The sequence below is a fragment of the Electrophorus electricus genome, chromosome 1, assembly GCF_013358815.1.
Source record: "Electrophorus electricus isolate fEleEle1 chromosome 1, fEleEle1.pri, whole genome shotgun sequence".
Classification (NCBI taxonomy): Eukaryota; Metazoa; Chordata; class Actinopteri; order Gymnotiformes; family Gymnotidae; genus Electrophorus; species Electrophorus electricus.
Window position 1 is genome coordinate 29,212,960 of NC_049535.1, and position 22,420 is coordinate 29,235,379.

The following is a 22,420-nucleotide window of genomic DNA, read 5'->3' on the forward strand; positions in this document are numbered from 1 at the left end:
AGAAAAGCATGCAGGTCTACAGATCTACATTGGTGACAGCGGAGAGACCCTACCTTCAAAGATGTTGAAAACAAAATTGGGACAAATATGAGGAAGATTTTATCTTAAAATATATTGAATCATACCTGAATTCACTGTGCAATTTCAGTAAACAAGGAAAAAAGTTAGCAGTGCCAAGGTTCATTTGTTCATTGACATTCACATAAGAAGTTATCCTTGAATTCCAATGTGTCCAAACGTCACTCATAGTTGTAGCCAAGTAATGAATGGTTAGTCTGTGTAATCCTAAAGTCACTAGCAGATGTTTGTGTATTCTGGTGAGTGAGGTGAAAGTGAATCAGTATTGGTAACAAAGAGGACAGCAAGGCCATTCTGAAATTGGGAGAACAATTAATTTTACAGTCCCAGGAGCAGTATGTGGTAACCTTTAGGCATAACTAGACCTAGCTGTAAATTTATATGATCTAGCAAATCCTGCCATGTTCTACCCTTACCAAAGTACAGTAAAACTGAAAGGTAAAAGAACAGAGGAACATCCTGAACTTTATTAAACTTTTGTGCATACTTAAGACATATCTGAAATTTGTTTAATTACACCAGTCAATATATGGCAAAGAAAATCTTATCAGACTCATACCATGAAAACAAAACACACCTTAAAATCACATTTAACTGATTGATGTTCAAGTCTAATCATTTAGTTTAAAAACCTTTGCTAAATAGTATTTGGCAGAAAATAAACAAATTGCTTACATTTTTTCATAGAATACAGTGCATCTTTAATCCATAACATTTAATAATCTCATTCTGGCACCATATGCATTAAGTGTTTTAGGAGCTGTAATTGTCTAGCTCTGATCCATACCATATTTCACCACAATACTTAAAGTATAAACTTATCTGAGATCTGTTTTCTTAGTTGTATTGTCTATTGCTGATTTTTTTTTGTTTCTAATTTCTGAGTAAGTGACCCATTTACAGTAATCAGCACTTCACAATTCCTACACTTTTTTATGAACATTTGTTTAGCCATCCGAGGACTGCAGGTTTGGTGCCATTGTCCCAGAACGAACTGAATGTGGTAAAGAGGGTTCCACGCACATCATTTGATTTATTGTAGTTTTTAATCAATTTAAACTACACTGCTCAAAAAATTAAGGGAACACTCAAATCACCCATTGGATCTCAATGAACAAAAGATTCAAGTTGAAAACCTTTACTAATAAATAAATTGTGTACTTTGTTGAGAACAAAATGACAATCAATGGAATCCAAAATCATCAACCCATTGAGGGCTGGATTCAAACTCGCACTGAAAAGTGAAATATTGAAATCACAGACTGATCCAAACAGCAGGAATTTCCTCATGGCAACTCGAGTGACTCAGTAGTGTGTATGGCCCCCACGTGCCTGTCGGCACTCCTGACAATGCCAGGGCATGCTCCTGAAGAGACTGCGGACGGTGTCCTTGGGGATCTCCTCCCAGACCTGGATCAGGGCATCAGTGAGCTTCTGGACAGTCTGTAGTGCTACTTGGCAGTGTCAGATACATGATGTTCCAGACAATTACATTCAGGTCTGGGGAACATGAGGGCCAGCCAATGGCTACAATGCCTTCAACATCCAGGAACTGCCTACATACTCTGGCCACATGAGGCTGTGCATTGTCCTGTACCAGCGTACTGTCTGACAATGGCTCTGAGGATGTCATCCCAGTACCTAACAGCAGTCAGGGTACCGGTGGCAATCAGGTGGATGCTTGCAAGGATATGCCTCCCCAGACCCACCACCAAACAGGTCATGTTGTATGATGTTGCAGGCAGACTAACCATGGCTTCACCAGACTCGGTCACATGCTCAGCATGAACCTGTTCTAATCTGTGAAGAGAATGGGGCACCAATGGTGGACCTGCCAATTCTGATGTTCTCTGGCGAATGCTAATCGGACTGTGTGGCAATGGGCTGCGAGGTCCTACTAGAAGACGTTGGGCCCTCATGCCATCCTCATGCAAAACTACAGTACTGCAGATAAGAATCAGTCAGGAACGATAAGTTGGGAGTAATTGTTGGCGAACACCTGCAAAACCATTCCTTTTGGGGGATGTCTTGTTGCTGCCACTGCAGTGAACTTGTCACTTTCATTTGAACCAAATTAATTCACAATCTCTTATTCTTCCTAATTGGACAGATTGATATTCTTGAAGTTTAAATAATCACACGTGTTATACTGTGATGGTGTTCCCTTCATTTTTTTGAGCAGTCTAGATTGAGCATGTTGTCTATATTTAGATCTCCAGATATTGCCTTTGTAATACTGGTGTCAAATTAAAGACTGATTCACAAGTACAAAAAAAAAAAGAACAGTCTGAACATCAACATTTGCCATGTTTCATACGGAGGTGTTTTAACAGAGCCGATGTGGTGTACTCTTTAACACCCCGAGAGATTACTGCCTTGCACATGAGACAAACTGCCTTACTACAGTCACCCTCCTTCAGTGAGAAATACTTCCATACAGGGCTTGATTTGGCTATGGTTCTTTTCTGCATTTCACAGTGTCTGCTGGTACAGTGTAACCTGTTGGTGCATATGATTCGGTTTGAATAGCTGAATGCAGCGCGAAATTCCACTGGCCTGTTCAGAGAGGCTGTTGGTACAGAATGTGCAACCTCAATGCCGCATGGCCTCTGACTGACTTGTTGGGCCCTACTCTGGTCAGTGTTTTCGGCAATCCGATCCCAGGTTTGTGGGGACCAGCTTTGGATGCTGGCATCTACACTGTCCGTGACGTCAAGTGAATGTGAGTCTGTGTTTATTGACTCTACTTTGATCTTTGCAGGGAAATTATAGTCTATAACCTCGCCGTCAACTGCAGGCGTGTTTAACAAGGTGGTACAGTGGACAGACTGGGGAGGTTCCATAGTGCTGTCTGTCTGTGATGCGCCTGTCTGCCTAGTTTCTGACTCCGAGTCAGAATCTGTAGGGTGACAGAGCTGCTCTGTTTTAATACAAGACTTCTCTACTTTTAGGTGCGTATTGTGGGCCTGCTGGAGCTCCGACTCCTGCTCCAAGCTTGAGCTGCAATCTTGTCCGCTGGACAGGGAGGAGACCACACCTGTAAGGCATAGAATAGCCTACATGTTTAAGAAAGCAACTTGCCTCACGTTTAGGTTACCAAAGGAGACTTTAATATAATCGAATTACAGTAATTATGACCTTAAAAAACAAAAGCAGGTCAAGTATTATTCAGACATTTGTCTCCGTGAAATTACCAGATAGGTTAGCTAGCTAGCTAGCTAGCCAACTATGACGGATCTCAAAGGGGGTTAGCCAGCTAGCCATGTCCCTAAAAAGGAGATGCATACTTGTAACGTTTAATTAACCGTTGAGATCATACATCTTACCAGGATTCATTTCTGCAATACTGCATCCTGTAACCTTTAACATTTCCTTCAGATAATCGTTTTCTTTACGTATCCGTGCCGTTTCTTCCTCGTATTCCTGTATCGTCATGCTTACCGTGTATATTATCTCATTTACTGCTGCCGATAGTCGTTCAGACAGGAATGAATTTAAACGATCTAGTTTGGTCATTTTACTGTTCTTCAAAAAAGACACTTGACTCTAGAAATATTCTAGATTGCAGGTAGCCAGGTTTTCGGACAGAGCATATACTTTCTGCCACGCCGAAGATGTTTGGTTACGTGCATGTGAAACATAGGTCAACCAATAGATACAAAACAAAAAGAGCTCTACCGCCTCCCTCTGGATAGGAGAAATTACATCTACGGTCGGCAAATGGATCCATCAATTCGCAGTCTGTGGAATCAGAATATGTCTAAAACATTATTCTTAAATATACACCCACTGACCACTAGAAATCTTGAGTGTTTGTCTTTAATTGATGAACTGATATATCATATGGGGTTTACGGTAGTTATATTAGCATGAGTTCAAACAATACTTACTCAAAATTAAATATGAAAGAGGTGTAGAGCCTTTACAAAGAACATGCAAATGTATTTAAAATAAAGTCCTTAAACTGACTTCATGGTGCCCAGTACGGTTAAGGAGGAACATTGTCAGTAGAGTTTTCATTCATTTTGTCCTTTGTTTCAGAGGAATTTGTATCAGTTGGATAAAGATCCAAAAATAACATGCACACATCTAATCTGAAATTAGAAAAATTGGCCTATCCTCTCTTTCATCTCTTGCCTTTGCTGCCTAGTGTTTGTGCTTTGGGGTGGGTTTTGCGCAGGTGGGCCTGCAGGCTCTTGGCAGAAGAGAAGCACTGCCGACAGATGTTGCAGCAAAATGGCTTGTCCCTGCCACAGTCATGCTGGCCCAGGGCATCCGGGTCATTGAAGCCCATGTTGCAGTGGGGGCATTTGTGCTGCTGTTTGCTCTCATGGGTCTGCTGATGCTTCCTGAGGTTGCCCAGCTGGGCGAAGCTGCGGGGGCAGCGGTCGCACTGGTGCGGCCTCTCGCCCGAGTGCGTGAGAAGGTGCCGCTGCAGATCCACAGTCTGGGCAAAGGCCTTGCCACAGATATTGCAGCCCATTACCTTGCTGTGGGCCAGTCGATGATGGGACTTGAGGTACTTCAGTTCGGTAAAGGACTTGTCACATTTGGAGCACTTATGGGGACCCCCAGCACGAGTGCTGGCCTTTAGGGGACCCCCAGCACACGTACTGGCCTTCTCTGCTGGCTTCCTCTTTTGTCCTTTTCCTCCTGCTCCCGTGTCTGTGGGTGTGCATGTGTCACCACTCTCAGCTGAGTCCTCCTGCTCAGAGAGGTCGCTGGCAGCACCGCTGTGAGAAGAGCCTGAAGAATTGCTCTGTGCTGGCCTCCAAATCACAGACCGTCTTCTCTTTCCCAACTCCTTCCCGGGCTGTGTTGAGCTGTGGCTCAAGGGATCATCAGGCTCTCTGCTGGGCTTGGCTCTATGGTCCGAGGCAGGCACTCTGCTCTCGGGCAGCTTTTGACACAGGTTCTGCAGGGTAATATTGATCAGAGGCTCCTGCTGTCCCAAACTGCCCTCCTTCTGCTGAGTTGTAGTACCCTCCTCTAAAACAGAGAGTAAGAGCACAAGAGAGACAGTGTACACACACATATGGGAATGTGAAAGTTCAAGAGAGAGAGTGTGTGTGCGCGCGTATATTATATATATATATATATACACACGCGCGCGCGCGCGCGCGCGCACACACACACACACACACAACCTTTGGATAGTAGGTTAGTACGGTATATCAAGGCAGGTTACGCTACATATTTTTACATTTTTTGTATATTTTGTGCGACCTTTCCATACACCTCAGTCGTTATTCATTAGTATAATGATTTACCGAAGGCGTCTGTATCGTCATCTATTAGAAAGAAGTCCCGCAGCTGACGTTTTAGGATTTCGTTCTCTTTCTTCGTGCGCGTAGTTTCCTCTCGGTACTCAGACACAATATCTTCGACCATTCCAATAATCTCTCTCACGACGACCGACAGACGCTCTGACAATAGTGAGCTAAATCGATCGATTTTATTCATTTTTTTCTCGCCTTTAAACAAAATGTGAAATTACTTCACCACCTGAAAAGATTTGCACCTGCGTACTAATATAAATAAAAGAGCGGAACAGAACTGTACATAATCGCTTTCTACTGCCCCCTACTGGTCTGGTGTAGATTACCTTTGTGCCTAAAACTAGCCTTGAATGGACACAATGCAGCATCGCAGTGATTTCCACAGTACATTGACACCAAATTCACAGATTTCTTAGACATCGTGCAATTGTCAAATTTAAGACTGCAGTCCAGCATCTAGTGCTGTTGTGCCTTTCAATTATACATTAAAATAAATTGTTTTCTTAAAACATCTCCAACTATTCATCTCACACAAGCTGAGGAAATGACTGACACTACAAAAACACATTTGAAATAAGACTTTTGTTTTTATTTTCAGCCTGCACTTATGCAAGAAAGTCAGATAATCTAGATAATACAGTAAAATTAAAGTACCTTTTCTCAGTGTTCAGTAACATGTTCCTCTGATCAAAATATCAGATTAAGCAATATATAAAATTGGATGTAAAAAAAAATATTTACAAAGAAATAAAACAAGCAAAGAATTTGTCTATATTTATAAAAAATAGTCAATATTCCTTTGATACCATTCTATGTTGCAAATGCTCACTGAGGCAACAGTTCAGAGAAAATTAAACTGATAAAGGGCTTTAACTCTAGTTCTTCACTTCAAGTGTAACTTTGTGAAGGTTCCTCTGGGTCTGAAATAGAACACAAACATAAATCACTGTAAACACTGCAAATGCGTTGGCTGACTGGGTCAATAACAGTGATTTGAATTCTAGCAAAGACCAACCCCTTAAGACAAATATAGGTCAAAGGTGTCACCTTCTTTGTTAAACCACAGCTTTATATTTTGAGTCTATATTATTGAATGGATATTTTTCTGTCCATATCATTTCTAATCTACTTGCCAGAAACCTACTCAATCGGGAATCTCTCACTGGGAGAAGACAGAGGTGTAGATGTCCTGCTCTCACACTTGTGATGTTTAGAGTCAGGCTTTGATTCTTACATTTCATGGTCTTTTTAAAATAAATCTTTGTCATAACACATGGTGTACATAATCCTTATGCTGCACCCTTTTGGATATACAGTTTGACTTGATGGTCCCTGTCTTAGTTCTCATGAGTTTGAGGCTGTGGATCAAGCTGCCTCTGTTTGAGAAGTGATACATAATAATTTCTTCCTCTCAGTGGAGCTCCTAGCTCTAAAAGACTACATCCAGTCGGGCTCACCATCATAAACATCATTGAGTGCTGCTTTTTGCCCCTCAAATAAACCCCTAATCTTTGGATAGCACGCAGAGCTGCTTTTTCAGGCTGCACCCAACACTGCTTTTACCTCCGTCTGTGGAGGCAGCTCTTTCCATGTCTGGATTGTGCAGCTCTGGTGACATCGCAGCATGCTCATCCAAAGGCTGCATCCGGAATGGGTTCACACAGGAGAAACAATTGCATATTTTTTGCTTTTGAGCTCTATCTCCACAGTTGAAAAAGAGATTTCATATTACATTTCAATAGAAAACTAAAGTAGCACTTAATACAACACCTGTTGGTGGAGCTCGTTGTTTGCTGGCTTTTCTCCACTGAGAGATCGTTTCTTGCGACTTCTTGCTAGTTCCTGGTCCAGGCTTAACTGCGTCTCTCCTGGAAATTAATTTAAGAATCAGAAATTAGATGAACTACCACTGTGGGACAGAGCACAGAAAAACCACCACAAACACCAAACAAAGAAAAATGACATTTCTTCAGTTATGGCTTACACTCACTCACCATGGTGCATCATTCTATGGTTTCGAAAACGATATTTCTGAATGAAGCCCATATTGCACTGGCTGCACCAGTAAGGTCTTTCACCTACAAGTGATACCAAGCACTGTGTATCAAGGATTTCTTGTGTGTTTCAGTGTGGAGATATTACAACTCTGCAAATGTATGTACAGACCTGTGTGTGTGTATACATGTCTGCGCAGGTGATAAGGGCTGCAGAAGGTAGCGTTGCAGTGTTCACACACATGCACTTTCGTGCTGTGTGACACGCTCTCCTCATCAGAGTCATCATCCAGTCTCATCGGCTTCATGTGGAAACAGAAACAGATCAAAATGACAAAACAACAACAACAAAAAATAACCCTCAAGGCAAATGCAGCTCCCCCCTTGTTTGCACTCATCTACATCTGCCTGTCTATATAATCACAGCAAACAATATTTAGTTTTATTCATATCCCTAAGCAATCATCGATTCTAGCAACACCTGATATCTTCTCCCGTCTATACAATCATAGTCAAGAACTCCAACATTTGATGAACTTGTCTTAAGGTGATGTCTGAAGATGGATGCGTCTATTAAGTCAAATACTTTACGTCTCATTAGAGAATAGCTGAGAATACCTGGTTCACCTGAATATGAGGACGGGAGCTTCTCCTCCTCCTTTCTAATACTCTCTGGCTGCTCTGCTCTACTTCGGTCTTCTGTTCTTCACTCATATTAGTGTCAGTGTGATTGCACAGTGACCACTTGTGTACATAGTCACTTCCTGTTTGACTGGCATCTGGAGTGTCATCGCTTCCTGTTTGGCCAGTGACGAGGCTGGTGTCTGAAGTGATGTCACATCCTCTTTCTAGATCAACTTGCTCAGCACTTGTGCCCAAATATTTAGGGGAAGAATGTGTACATTCTATATTAGCATCAAGCTGTGCTCCACAGTGACCGGTCTCTGAAAGGGACCCGACTGACTGGTCTCCCTCCAGGGACCCGATTGACTGGTCTCCCTCCAGGGACCCATCATACTCTTCATGAGGATTCTCCTCATCTCCTGCTATACATGAACTGCCAGCATTAGGAGCATTTGCTGACTGTGGATTAGCCTTTAGTAGTTCTTCACTTAAGGAGGTATCTGGCAGTGGGGAATTTATAGATTCTGGAGCACTTTTCAGGTTCTCTGAAGTACAGCCTGTGTTGGATGTTGGAATTGGTGATCTGGAAACAGTGATAGGAAGCAGCTCACTGCAGCTGGTTGCAGCTCTGTCTGGATATTTCTGCTTGCATCTTTGTACATGATTAGCAACAGACCTCCTACTGAATAACTCAAGACAGTATATGCAAAGCACATAATCCTCATTTGAGGTAGCTGTGGCAAGCTGTCTAGATGGCACCAAACTGCCCTCTCCACTCCTAACCACATCTGTATTGTGTAAGAAATCGCCTTTGCTTCGGAGAAGATCCAGCAATTGTTTTCTTTCTTTGGAGTTCTTTTCGTAACTAAGGGCTTTTGCTACATCTGGCTCTTTAGGATGCATTGACTGGAGATGTTGAGTCATTCGGACACAAGGTTTTCTGCAATAGAAGCAGTAATGTGTTTTATATAACTTTGCATTTCCTTCACTGTCTTCCAAACTTGTCAAATTTGAGGTGTATGTTTGTGGTCCAGTCTGCTCTGAAGTTTCAGTGCTTGTCGATGCTACACACTCTTCTGATGTCTTCTATGGAGAAAGGTTACATTATTTAGCAAATATAAGCATTGTGAAAGTTTAGAAAACAAAAAACGAGATGAAACCCATTTTATGTTTCTATTTTAGGATCCACTCTATGATCAGCACTGTACAACAACTGCAGCACTTGACTCAGCTGTGACACAGAGGTCTAAAGAACAGCAATCCCAATAATATAGTGAAAGATATTTAGGTAACTGATGTGTAAAACAGTCTTAGTAAAGCTGTCTGGTCACTTTAAAGAAGCAGGGTACTGCTATTGAACCAGGTTTAAAAACTTTAAAATATTTACCACCTGTAAAGTACAAATATGTTGAAATGTTAACAGGGCTCTATATTTCATCAGATTGTGTTCAGTGATCTATTAGCCATCACAATTTTCTTCAGCAGTTAAGCACCACGCAATAACACCACATCTTATCTACAGTCATTACTAATACAGATCCAATGATGATGTTATGGTGTGTACCTGTAAGGGGTTACTTAGACGACTTCTCTTTGGGTCTTCCTTGACCGCATTGCTTTGATTGTCCCATTTCCTCTTTACTGTTGTAGTGGTATCTGAATCAAGAGATATTTTAAAATCACAGTCCTGGATTGCAACTTCACCAAACTCATCCACGCTGGCTCTGACGTGACCTTGAGAATCAAACATTTGCTTTGTAGGATTGTATGTTCTGTCCGTTTCTGGACCAGGTGTTTCGTGCGTTTCTTTGGGAATGTGATCCAAAACTGGAGGACTGTCAGTTTCTGTGGCAGAAGCCATGTTCTCTCTGGATTCAAAGACTTGAATGGAGTCTCCAGTTTCATAGCCAACACAGTCTGGAACTAGAGTATTTGTTGATTCTAAATCAAGGTGACCTTTGTCTGTGTCAGGTCTGGCAATCATCTCCAATTCCTGATCTGGGGTTAGATGAGAATCAGTGCAGCCAAGTTTTGGCATGGCAGTCCTCTCTGCATCTGCTTCAGAGTCAAAGGTTTGCTGCAAATCACCACTGTCAGTAGTTGGTACAGCATCCCTGTCTATTTTTTTATTAGCAGCCGAAATGCTGCTGGTAATGTCTGGATGGTCCATTGATTCTGGAGAAGAAATACATTTTCTAACACAGTCTAAATTTTGTGAGGCGGGATTCTGACAATGTTGTCCAACATTATGATGTATGTCACAGTTGCTAGGGTCTAGAAGGGAAGGACTTTTAAAATCTGAAGTAAGCGGTTGCTCAGCAGTATCGAACCTAGCATCAAATTGAGGCAGACTTGTCAATTCTGCAGTGCATTGTTTTATATCTAGTATCCCACCTGTGTCAATGAGGGGACATGTGCATTCACCATCAAGGACTTCCTGTGGTGTACTGTGGCAAGACTCCAAAATGGGAGGACACTGAGAATCAGGGCTTTTCTGTTCTTGTCCATCACCCATGTTTAGAGGTAGTGGATTCTCTAATTCTAATTGAGTGATTTCTGGTGCAGCATGGCAAGAGTCTAAAACAGGAGGACCCAATAGCTCCACGTTAATATTCTTTGCTATACTGATTCCAGTGTCTGGAATAGAAACCTTCATATGTGCACTGGGGAATGAATCTAGAATGGGTGGGTCTGAAGTCTCTGAATCAATACTCATCTTTACTGTGCTGTCACCAATATATGAAATGGGTGGGTCCTCCATTACTGGACCAGGGGTTGGGTTTATGACAGTACTGGCAGTTTCTGCAACAGGAGAATTTGATGTAAGGGAATTTTGTGTAGTGCTGGGATAAGTTTCAGGCAAGAGAACATTCAATGACTCTGGAAGGGTCTGCTGTACGGTGTTGCAGATGTTGTCTTGAATGAGTTTCTCAGATTCTGGTTCAAAGGTTTTCTGTGTCAATCTGGGCTTAGGTTGAAACACACTGCTGTTATTTTCATTTAAAATTAACTCCTTTGTTTTTTTCTCTTCACATATCAGTGCATGTTTCCAAAACTGATTCCTCATGTAAGACCCTTTACAGAAGATACAATGAACAAGGTCTTCAGCCTTACCACTTCTGACAACATCAGTGTTATCACATTCAGTTTTTTCCTTACTGCAAAGATGGCTTAACAGCTTCTTCCTCTCTTCTGGAGTTCTGCTAAAACGCAAAGCTTCCATCACCTCGGGCTCCCTTGAGTGATCATACTTGAGGTGCAATTCTATTTTTCGACAAGCTTTCCCACAGAACCGACAGTACAAGGGTTTCTTTTCCTTCTTCGGCTCTTTGCCAACAGCCAGAGCTTTTGAGGCTACCCTGGGGCTTTGGCTGGTGTCGGTGTCTGGGCAGCCCTCAGACGGCTTGTCTGCACTCACTTTTACCAACATTGCAGAGTCTCTCTCTCCTGAGATTTCAGGGTTGTCTGTTGAATCATCTCTACCTACTTCTGATGTCTTCAAATGGGGAAGATTTAAAAGAATACAAAAAAGTTATGCATCAATATTATTTTTAATTAAGCCTTGTATTAAGATCATGAAATATTCCTTATAAGTAGCTAAAGTAGCTTGACATTCTATTTCTCCCTGGCCAGATATTGTACAATTTTAAAACTATGTCCACCTTTATAGCACTCTCTCCTTTGACAAAGTTGCATACCTGCATATGACCAACTGGCTGCTTAATCTTTGTTTCATTGTTCTTGAAGTTCTTCTTTAGCTTTTTGAAGACTGACGACTTATCTGTGTGTCCAGGGAGAGAGTGAATCTTCTTGTGCAGAGCCAGGGATCCTTCACTGTCAAGTTTTAAACCACATGGCACACAAGTAAACCACCCCTTCGGGTCTGTACAGCTTTCTTCTGTTTGCTGAATGGAGGTGGGCACCAACTTATCCTTGTTAGCGAGTAAGCCACAATGGTCACTCTGTTCATCTGTCTCATTTGGTATAAACACTACAGATTCAGTTGCTTTTTCTGAGGAGCTGACAGGGGTCTTGTCAACTGCACCTGCACCTGCACCAGCCAACACAAATGCAGTCTTATCCAGGGCTGGGTTTAGGGGGTCTTTACATAAAGGGCCATTTACTTGTTCTATGCTAGAAGGGTTCTGGAAAGACTGACTGATGGTGGTACCTTTAAGACCTGACTGTTCAATCTGCATTTGGCTCCCTGTTGACATTTTCCTTTTTTTCTTTTCATGCAGGACATTGGACACATTTAACCAGTCATCATCACGATCATCATTATTATCCTCATCAACATCTGAGACGACCATATAAACTGGCTCTGTGTCAGCTTCTTGGTGCATAGCACTGGAACTGGACTCTGCCAAGAGAAATTCAGGAACTGTTGTTAGTATTATATCAGTAGAATTACTATCAGAAATCAGTGCTCGATCATTGCTACCTTTCTCAGGTTCAGAGAATGGGGGGCCATTTTTGGCAACAGAGTAAACTGTCCCAGTAAAACCTGATTTCACACTTGGGCTGTTAATTTGGGTTCCTGAAAGTTCTGGCTCTACTTCTATTTCTGCCGATTCTACCTCACCTTTCACCAGGGTAGGAGGGAAGGATGCATTTTCAAGAGACTTACAAAACGAACCTAATTTAACACAAACAATATCCGGATCATCTGTCTCTGACAGAACAGTATAGCTTATGCTAGACAATGGATTTTGGCTGTCAAGGTAGTCATAAGTGTTAAGGTTTTCAAGTGGAATTTGAGGAGGATTGACTTGGTAGTCTATAGCATTTGTTTTAGCAGCATCAGCTACATCAACATTTTGGTGCTGTTCAACATCACTAGTTCCAGCACTAACTACACTAAAATCATCCTCTCCAGATGCAGTCCAATGCTTGGGCTCAGCAGTAATTGGTTCTAGAACAATTCTAGGCTGCAAACTGAAGTGGCTTATAGCATTGCTGACTGATTTAGAATCAGTTCGTGAATGAGTTGTGCTGTGGCTGGTAGTAGCAGCACCAGCTGACTGTGGAGGTAGTAGGCTCAATTTTCTGCCAGTGCAAACTGATTGAGGTTGAATGGTTTCCATAGGCTCTGTAGTGCTTGTGTGGTCTTGAGACACTGCAGAGGTCTGATTCCTAGTGACTGTGATTCCTTCATCCTCCTCCCTTTCATCAGTGTTTTCTATTGCAGGCTGCAGGAAGGAAAATTGGAAGTTAGTAATTCTTTACAAGAGAAGACTACTGGCCACAAACAATGTAGGAAAAACAAACAAACAGTAAGCCATGCAACTGACTTAAGTAAACAAACAAACAAAATGTAAAAAAGGAACAAATAGAGATGTCAAGGCACTCAATTTGCATGTAAAAACAACCCTTTATTGAGGAAGCAAAAATGGCAAAATGATCTGTGTTATGGCTCACTGACCTTCAGTGTTAATGTGTGTTGATAATCATATTAGGGTAAATGCATGAACACTCTTTAAAATTAATTCTAACAGAATGTGTGCTTCAAATTGTGGGAAGATTTTTAAATTATGTAATAAAACTGCAGTAAAATGTAATTAAAATCAAAACGTGTGTCCCCTCTGTACAAAGACACTAGCGCTTTTCCTAACATTTAAAAGCAATAACTGAGTAAGAACCAGAGGCTATTACATAACCAGTGTTCTTACATAACCAGTCTTATGTTGAACAAATCCACAATTATTTATTCAAATTTTGAAAAAAAAAAACCCCAAAACAACCAAAAAACATTTTTCACACATGACTGTTTGACATGCAGTCTTTTGTAGGCATCATGGGTTTCATCATAAATTCTCCTACCTCCTGGCTGTCGGAACTCGGGCCTCTGGGCCTTGTCAGGTCACCGTAAAATTGTTCTTTACGTTGCCGGTAGGGGTACGGTTTCTCGCCTGAGTGGATCTGCATGTGCACCATCAGTCGCATCGCTCGTGGGAAGGCTTTTTCACAAAAGGGACAGGGAAATGACGCTTTACCTCCATCTTTTCCTTTCTGAACCGCAGAATCCTCAGTGGACGAACTTCCCTGTGATGTCTGAAACGGATTCCCCCCAAAAATATAAAAAATTTTAACTCCGGTAAATTGAAGGAAACTTCCAACGTAACTGCAGTGATGAATACCTGCTCGTCGTCGTTTTTCTGCATCTCATCACTGTCTTGCTGCAGGGCCAGCATTTGCTTCCTGTGCCCCAGGATGTGCAGATTCAGCCAGTTTCTCCTAGCATAGACTTTCCCACAGTGCTTGCAAACGCAACGGCCAGGGGCTTTGGTAGCAGCCTCTATGCTCTTGGCTTCTGCTGGCTGGTCATCAGAAGGCTTGTCCTCATTCTTCTGTGGCTTAGAGTGTGGAAGAGGAAAAAATCCCATGAATCAGTACCTCTAATCTAATAATGCAGAAACCAGGGGTCACTTCAATGGGACTAAACCAAGTATGACTCAGCACTTGCTAGAAACGTTTTTCATTAAAGATGATGCAAGTTTTTTTTAAATTATTATTATATTACTAGTCTAAGCTGTTTTCACATCCCGATTGCCATCACTCACATAGATGCTCTGAGCGAAGAAAAATGTGTTTTTTCTTAGGCTCTGTAATGAGTAATTCAAAAAAAATCCAACATAATCCAGCTGTACTGACAAATTAGAAATCTTCTCTACAAGTTGCCCTTGCCTATCAATACTGTGGAATGCAACCACCACACTTTGAAGTGTAGGCTAAGTATTGATACTCTGGATAGAGGGGTTTTGGAATAAGGCTTGAATGGGCAATGAAGAGTAATGAAGGGATTGAAGGGTAATAGGGGCTTTGGTGGGCAAGTCTGGCAGAAGGCAACAAGAACTTCAAATATGATTACTGCTGCTTTAAGTGCAGACAACAGACTAACATGTCAACATTCTGTCTTAGGTTAGACCCAGTAAAGGGGTTCAGGGTTTGTGCATCATTTGATTTAGTCCCAGGTCTGTCAGCATCCCCCTTACATATCTTCCAATCAAAACCTTTTTACCATTTACATCACTCATACTAAAATTTGACATAGCTCAACACCTACTTTAATAGAAGCACCTATACCTGTTGACTAAACTCAATGTACTAAGTACAGTTGTGTTCTAAAGATTTATAAATAGACTGTCCAGAGAAGACCATTCTCAACACGACAGTGAGAATGACATGATAGCGGCATGGAGGTGGGTATTGCTATGGTATGAGAGTATCCGGCAAAGCAGAGTAACACATTTTACACGTCACTGTCACTGCTTGCCTGAGAATGGCCTTCCACCTAAACATTTCTAGATAAGAGTGGTCGTGTGGTCATAAACTGATCACCTATGAAGAGTGGGGAACAGACAACAAAACTGTACATGACTCACAACAAATACACAATCAAGTGAAACTACATGCTCATAAGGTATTTTTTTTAACTGTTTCTAAAAAAATAAAAAATAAATTAGGTGGTGAGTGTACATTAATAATCATTTATGAAGTAACAAGATGACATTCTCTACAGTGAGATCTCCAAGTTACATCTTACAACTGACCGGTGTAAAATGTATGGAAGCCTATTAACTACAGCTCTAGCGCTATAGTACTCAGCATTTATGAAAAGAAAAATAAAGCATTCAACTGTTAATGTATTCAGATCTGAACAAAAAAACAAAAAAACAAAACATACTGATTTGTCTAAATGCTGTTTCTTCGTAGACCTCCTTTTACCCAGCTTTTGCTGAATCTCCAGAACCCTCTTACTCCTCTTCGGTTTCCTTTCCCCAATATTCTCCTCCTCCTCCTCCTCCTCCTCCTCGAGACTCTGCCCCTCCGCACTCCTCTCTATTTGCCTTTGCTCCTCCATCAACCTCAGAATCCTCTCCCTTCTGTGCATCTTCTTGTGGGTTTTTAGGCAACCAGCAAGCAAATAAACTTTGCCACACTGTCGGCAAGGATAACTTTTCTTTGATCTGATGCCGCCCATTCCTCCAGATGGCTCTTTGGAGATTGTTTTTGATTCATCTGGGATTTTATTTGTTTTGTCAATGGTTCTTTCAGATTCATTACCAATTCTTTTGGTTTCCGAGTTTCTTTCTGATTCGGTGTAATTTTTGTTGAGCTCAACATTTTTTGCTTTTGGTTGCTCTTTGATTTTTTCTGAATTTTCATTTTTTCTTTTTGAATCTTCCGTGACACTCTTTACCTCAGTGGTGTCTTCTTCCAACTGTTGAAAGGACTGAATAAAATATCAGAGACAATTACAATGGAATCATAATGACTTGCCCCTGGAACGTCTGACTTAACTGTTCTAATAATATTCAAAACAGCAAGCTATAGTATAAATCTTAATTACCCATTAATACAACATGAAATACATAATTGAACCCAATCTAAAAACCTAACTTGTACCACTTGTAAAAAGTCATTTTTAGAGTGTAAGGGGAACAAATCACATGTATACAATATCTAAGTACCGGCTACTATATTTTGTTGTCTGTGTGGTGCAGACTACCTATGCATGGAGGGTGTATATTGCCTGGAATAAAGCACATGAAACCAACCTGGGAAACGATGGTACGGCGGGTCCTTCTCTGAGTAGAACCAGGTATGATGTTATCAGGAAAAATCCCACTCTTTTGTGGTGTCTTAGAAGTATGACTCCGAATATGTGGGCCCAGCCACCCTTCACGAGCAAAAACCTTATCGCAATATGGGCAGGCAAAGATTTTCTTTAGTACGTGAACTTTGCTGTTTTCAGCAGTTGCCTCCTTTGTAATCTCTTTCGTCGGCTACAGGGAACAAAAAATCAATATTACAAAATTAATCTTACAATGAAAATTCAGTTTCTGAAGACTTATATTTGATATACCGACACAAATGAAATGAAAAATGGTATTTATGTTTATTCAGAGAACACAGTGTAACAATACCTAAAGGCATAAATCATGCTTTAGTCGTCCAACTGTGAAAATGCCATTTAATTAATCTGAAAATGAACAGTTGGGACAGTAAGCTCTGGCCTGGCCAACAGGCGTTAGAGCAGGGTCCATACCTCAGGCGAGCCCTGTGGGACACTTCTCTGCATCCTGCTACCTGGAACCTGCCTTTGCTTTCTCTCTTTGCGGGCTAAGACGCGCTCACGCTCGTGTGACTTCAGGTGAAAGGTCAGCCAACAGGAGCGAGCAAACACCTTCTTGCATTCTGAACACTGAAACAGCGTATGGCCTCCTGCTCGCGCTCTTTCCACCTCTGCCTCGTTGTTCCTCATTACTGCTTTCTGGGAGGAGTTTGAAAAGGTAACAGCAATTGAATACATCAACCTGAGACCAACACAGATAATCACAGGAGCAAATGGTTAGATTGTGTCATTTAATTCATCACCATGTGACTCACAGGCTCAAAAGTTTGATAGTAATACTGCACAAATTATTATGCTTTAAGGTTACACAAGTCATCATACCAAGTCCTATTAAAAAGGTTTAGTAAACAGATACAACAAATACACATTATTCTAAGTATTTTTCCATTTTACTTTTGTAAATATATTAACGGGGAAACAAGGCTGTTTCACACATCACCATATAGCACTTGGCATTTACCCCACCACTACCCAAACAAACAATCAGAAGACATTATTTTATATTACACACAAATAATGTGCAAAAAATGTGTACTATTCTTTTTCCAAAAACTACAATGCAAGAACCAACATAAGACAGTACAGTGCTTAGTTTTTAAAAAGCCATTTATTCGTCAAAATGAAGACTATATTTTTTCTTTTTTAAAGTGTAGAATATTATAAAATATTTTCAAAAGATAGACACAGATAAGGGCATTTAAAGACATCTTCCATCCTAGTCATCCAATGATGGTTAAATGGTCTGAAATAGTCTTCTGCTCTAAAGTTGAATGAATAAAAGCAGCAATCACACCTTTAATAAAAATCATTGCTAAAAGAACAAAATCACAAATACTACAAGGCATTAAGGTCCGTTGTGGTCTTATGTAGAGTGATGAATCTGTATAAATATTTTAAGTCACAATTATGGTGAACCCAAACTATGATCCACTTTGATAATTCTAACACCTTTGAAGCATGTTGGTTAGCTAAGCAATTCTATTTTAAGTAGTGTTGACGCTGTTTGTGTGTGCTACTTGCACGAGTACATTCTAACACCCTACATGCCACTGGTCTGCAGGGGGAATCTGGAAGGGGAAAACAAAATTGGTAATTTGGTCTTTTAATAGTTAAACAATATGTCATTTCCACACACTAATATTAACCAACCATTAACAAACCAAATGATACTGATATTCTTAAAAATGTAAATTTTACATATAATCAAATTAGAGACTCAGCATACATAACTGACAGGAGACTGTGTGGTATGCACAGTATGAAACATAAATAAAAACCCAAACTTTACAATCTAAATGTGAATTCCGATTCAGTTCTATATATATAAAATGCCAAAATCGAACAAAATGGAGATTCTTACCGTTGCACAGATCTGTGGATGATGCTTGCATTAAGTGCCTCTTCAGACGGACAAAATTCAGTGTCGCTGTATTCTTTATCCCACAATATAACCGTGTAAAACAGTTTTACACAATGCTCTGTCAAAGTCAAAGAAATGGTCACCCAGCCGCTGACCCCTTCTTTTAAGCACTCGGGTCCTGGAGAGCCATATCAATGCTTTTTGCTGTCCTTTTGCTGTTTATTTCTAATAAACATTACCTGCTGACAAGTATCTGTCATTATCTGCTATAGTATTGTTAGTCTATATACCAGACATCTTGTCAATGCCCTTCTCTGCCCCACAACTACCAACAGGTGTTGAGATCCCACATGTTTTGATCACACATCTTACATTTATTGCTAGCTAGTTATCACTGCATGCATATACATATGCTATGCTTATGTATGTGTACATATGAGTAATGCAGAACCAATTAAAGACTCTCCATCAATTGCGAGGTATCCCACGGTATCGTGGTACCTTGGAGTAGTGCACTACCTTGGGATGCTGACGTGATCTTCTGTCTGTCTTGTCAGTGCCTTCTTGTTCTTCATGTTCCTGGTGAGTGGGAAGAGGCTTCCTGTGGGTCTTCATGTGAACTGCCAGCCGAGACACATGAGTGAAGACCCGTTTACACTGCACACAACGAGGCATCTTGGTTCTGGCTCCTCCCTGTCTGGCTCGGAGGCCCACAGGCCTGGCAGCACTGGCCTCTGGGTTCTGGTTGGCTTCACCCGCTGCCTCATCAGGCTCCACCTCTGGGGCACTGGGTGCAGGAGTTGTTGAAGTGCTGATGTCATCCAATCCAGTGCTGCGCTCCGTCTGTTCTGAGCCATCTGATAGCTCGTCTACAATCTCTCTAGATGTCTAGATGTGAAAGAAAGCTATTAAGTACACTTAATTTTTAAAATGTCCTTTCAGGCTGCTTGTGGTTTGATCATAATGCATAAGCAAAAACCAATCTGCACTATTTAGACAATCACCTACCACTAGAAATCACTGTCCTCCTGACTTAACATCAGGGCAGGTATTTGCCATGTGTTACTTAAATAAGCATTAATGCAGAAAATGATGGAATGCAAGTCCAAGTCTTAGGACTCCCATATACCTTAGAAATTCTGTGCAGTTTCTTTTTGCGCGTCTTGTCCCCGTAGAAGCATGCTTTGCGTCTGCGGTATGTGTAGGGCCTCTCAGACGAGTGGATGCGCATGTGGATTATCAGTCTGTGTTCTCTCCCAAATACCTTACCACAGTCTGGGCAAGCAAAGGACATCCTTTGGCTCCGGCCTCTTCCTCTCCAGTGCCTCACCATGGTGGGGTCAAAGTCCAGGGGAGCCATGTAGCTGTGAGCAGAGTCCCACAACGCGCCATCAGGAAGGCCGGCATCAGTGGGCGCATTCATCCCGGGATCGACCAGTTCCAGGTTGGTGGTGTTAGCAGGTGCCACAAGGCTGCTGTCAGGTGTAAATGACTGAGAGTCACAGGTGTCGATGGGCTCTGTTTTGATGGCCAAGGGCTCCAGTGCTGGATCAACTGCTAGGGTCACAGGTTGCTGCTCAAGCCCAGAGACCTCTGCCTCACCTGGGACAGAAACAGCAGTGGACCGTGTTGGGCACAGAAACCATAAGATATGCAAAAAGCATCTATGTGCCAGTTCTGTGATTAACCTCTGGGTTTTTTCATAGGGCAGGAGCAATCTCAGGATCTATGTCAAAGCTACTGAGTAGAAATGTTCCCTACTACTTCTGTTGGATAGTCTTGAAATATCTCAATCCTCTTTCTTCCCAAGCAAAACAAACAAGATCTTTGGTGTTAATGAGTGTCATTGTTAATCTTATTTAACTTATGAAACGTGATGGCCAAAGAAAAACCATTAATCTCGTAGCTATATCCATATCTATCTTTATATATATATATATATATATATATATATATATATATATATATATATATATATATATACATACATACATACATACATACACACACACACACACATACATACATACATACATACACACACACACATATATATATATATATATATATACATACATACATATATACATATATATATATATATATATATATATATATATATATATATATCTCTCACTGGCTAAATAACGGGAAAAGTTACTTCCTGTGGAACATAGAGGTGGTAGGACTATGGAAACATAAAACAAGTGTTTTGGAGCAAAAATCAACTCTATAATATGCAATGACAACAGAGATGAATTAGTTTCGCAGCTAACAGTTTAGGAATTAGCCGTTTATCCGCAACATAGCTGGCCTTTAATATCGTGGGATGTCGGCATACAGATTATGCAAGATGAGGCTGACTCAACCAGAAGCACACTAAAGTTTGATCAAATATACACGCACAGAGACATCTGAATCGGGTTAATAATAACGCCAAGCAAGCTAGTTATCTTAGCTAGCTAGCTAGCGTTAGCTAGATATAGAACACCTGCAAAAATAATTCTTTATTTATGCCGCAACTCTATAAATTACTGATTTGGCAAGGCGTCTTATTAAAACACGGGTTTGATCAGTATTTGCATCACAGTTTGAACCCGTATCCTACCATTTAACAAAACATGTAGCTAGGCAGGTTAGCCATATAGCCAGTCTAGGTACCTGGCCAATCAGTCGGATTTTCACCCTCCATCCATCGTAACCTCCGTCTCAGAATTTCGTTTTCTTTCCGTGCCCTAACTGTCTCCTCTTCGTACTCCAACACCGTGCCGCCGACCATTTCCATAATCTGTTCCACCGCTGCCATTAAGCGCTCGTTAAGAGCGCGGTGCAAAAGCTGTAATTTGGTCATTTTCAAAAAATATTTTCTTTCTACACGTTTGTTTTTTGTTTTTTTTTTAATATGTGAACTAAAGCACGAGAAATTGCTAGCGAGCTACCTTCTTGTTAGCGTAGTTCTTCTTCTGTTTGCTAACCATGCAATTTCTTCTATCTTACTGCCATCTGGCGACTGGAGCTCAGCAAGCTTAAAAGTAAGGTGACTAGAGCTGAGTAGGTTTTATATCTGCATTTATTGACTTTCTCACTAAAACAAGTAGATACTTAAACTTTTAAACAAAAACACCAATTTACTAACTTAAATTATTACTTACTGTAAGGTATTGTTTATTACACTGATGTTGTTTAACAAACCCTAGTACTTATGACACTTATCATCGTTTAAGAGAGGACCTTATGTATTTTGTACTTCTAGGCATCAGCAGTGATCCCTGTATTACTACAGTATTCTAGATCATTTGTATATTGGACTCTAACCTGCTGTATTGGCTAGGATGTATTCTATGAGTAAATGACAAAGCACTTTTGTAAGTTGCTCTAGATAAGAGCTTCTGATAAATATAAACTTATGTATTTTTTTTACTAGCAGTAGGTTTATAAGTGTCATCAGTGATTTTTGTGTTTTACACAGTTTGAGCCTAGGACTACAAAATAACATTAAATTCAAGACTATACTTAAATGAAAATAAAAGTGGCAACTGTTCCTTCTTTGTATATTTGTATACGAAGTCAGTGTACTTGGCTCCTGTACCTTGGGCCTTTCACATGCACATGTGATTTAAATATTATAGGCCTAGTTTGACGTACGCATTGTGGTCTTCCTTGCTCTTACATAGCTTGACCTACGTTACCTAAACCATCACAAGACAATGGTCATATTCCAAAATGTATATAAAAGTACAAAAGGTGCACACTGTGAGAAAGTAAATATTTTGTCAGACGAATGGTTTGATTTTATTAGATGTATATGGATACACATATGCCTGATCTTCTTGCACAGCTTTAATTGGATTAAAATGACAAAAAATGACAACATAAGTGAAAATCTACACTTTAGAATTATTTATTCAAACAAACAAAAACACACACGCAATAAAAATTCACAAGA

The 22,420-nt window shown here is 40.8% G+C and overlaps 2 protein-coding genes across 8 annotated transcripts; both read right to left on the bottom strand.

Annotated features, from left to right (window-relative positions):
- Positions 1 to 475: 475 nt before the first annotated feature.
- Positions 476 to 5,606, bottom strand: LOC113569834 (zinc finger protein 705A-like). Of its 2 annotated transcripts, none has more exons than XM_035531323.1 (3): positions 5,349 to 5,606; positions 3,520 to 5,067; positions 476 to 3,115 (listed from the first exon to the last, which is right to left on the bottom strand). In XM_035531323.1, the coding sequence occupies exons 1-2, from the start codon at positions 5,539 to 5,541 to the stop codon at positions 4,205 to 4,207; spliced, it is 1,056 nt and encodes a 351-aa protein (XP_035387216.1). In that variant the 5' UTR covers positions 5,542 to 5,606; the 3' UTR covers positions 476 to 3,115; positions 3,520 to 4,204. The 2 variants fall into 2 exon arrangements, with proteins under 2 accessions (XP_035387216.1, XP_026853701.2); XM_026997900.2 differs by having other exon boundaries at positions 3,405 to 5,067.
- A 318-nt stretch (positions 5,607 to 5,924) lies between these two features.
- On the bottom strand, positions 5,925 to 21,428 carry LOC113569824. 6 transcript variants are annotated; one of them, XM_026997882.2, is made up of 17 exons: positions 21,136 to 21,428; positions 19,604 to 20,076; positions 18,994 to 19,362; positions 17,028 to 17,252; positions 16,537 to 16,764; positions 15,663 to 16,211; positions 14,116 to 14,331; positions 13,799 to 14,029; positions 12,147 to 13,167; positions 11,674 to 12,026; positions 9,540 to 11,471; positions 7,970 to 9,061; positions 7,524 to 7,653; positions 7,352 to 7,435; positions 7,128 to 7,225; positions 6,921 to 6,996; positions 5,925 to 6,277 (listed from the first exon to the last, which is right to left on the bottom strand). In XM_026997882.2, exons 1-17 carry the CDS (start codon positions 21,323 to 21,325, stop codon positions 6,246 to 6,248), a joined length of 7,299 nt encoding a protein of 2,432 aa, XP_026853683.2. In that variant the 5' UTR covers positions 21,326 to 21,428; the 3' UTR covers positions 5,925 to 6,245. The 6 variants fall into 6 exon arrangements, with proteins under 6 accessions (XP_026853683.2, XP_026853684.2, XP_026853680.2 ...); XM_026997883.2 differs by having other exon boundaries at positions 9,540 to 10,150; positions 11,135 to 11,471; positions 11,674 to 13,167; XM_026997879.2 differs by having other exon boundaries at positions 7,970 to 9,058; positions 11,674 to 13,167.
- Between the last annotated feature and the right edge of the window lie 992 nt (positions 21,429 to 22,420).

Bases quoted from the DNA above. Each gene is read 5' to 3' on its own strand.
- LOC113569834 (XM_035531323.1), bottom strand. From the start codon at position 5,541: ATGAATAAAATCGATCGATTTAGCTCACTATTGTCAGAGCGTCTGTCG. The intron at 5,068-5,348 runs GTAAATCATTAT...TCTCTGTTTTAG, and splicing joins TGACGATACAGACGCCTTCG to AGGAGGGTACTACAACTCAG.
- LOC113569824 (XM_026997878.2), bottom strand. From the start codon at position 21,325: ATGACCAAATTACAGCTTTTGCACCGCGCTCTTAACGAGCGCTTAATG. The intron at 14,332-15,662 runs GTATGTTTTGTT...CCACACTCTAAG, and splicing joins AACAGCATTTAGACAAATCA to CCACAGAAGAATGAGGACAA. The intron at 6,278-6,920 runs GTAAAAGCAGTG...GTTCTATTTCAG, and splicing joins AGCTGCCTCCACAGACGGAG to ACCCAGAGGAACCTTCACAA.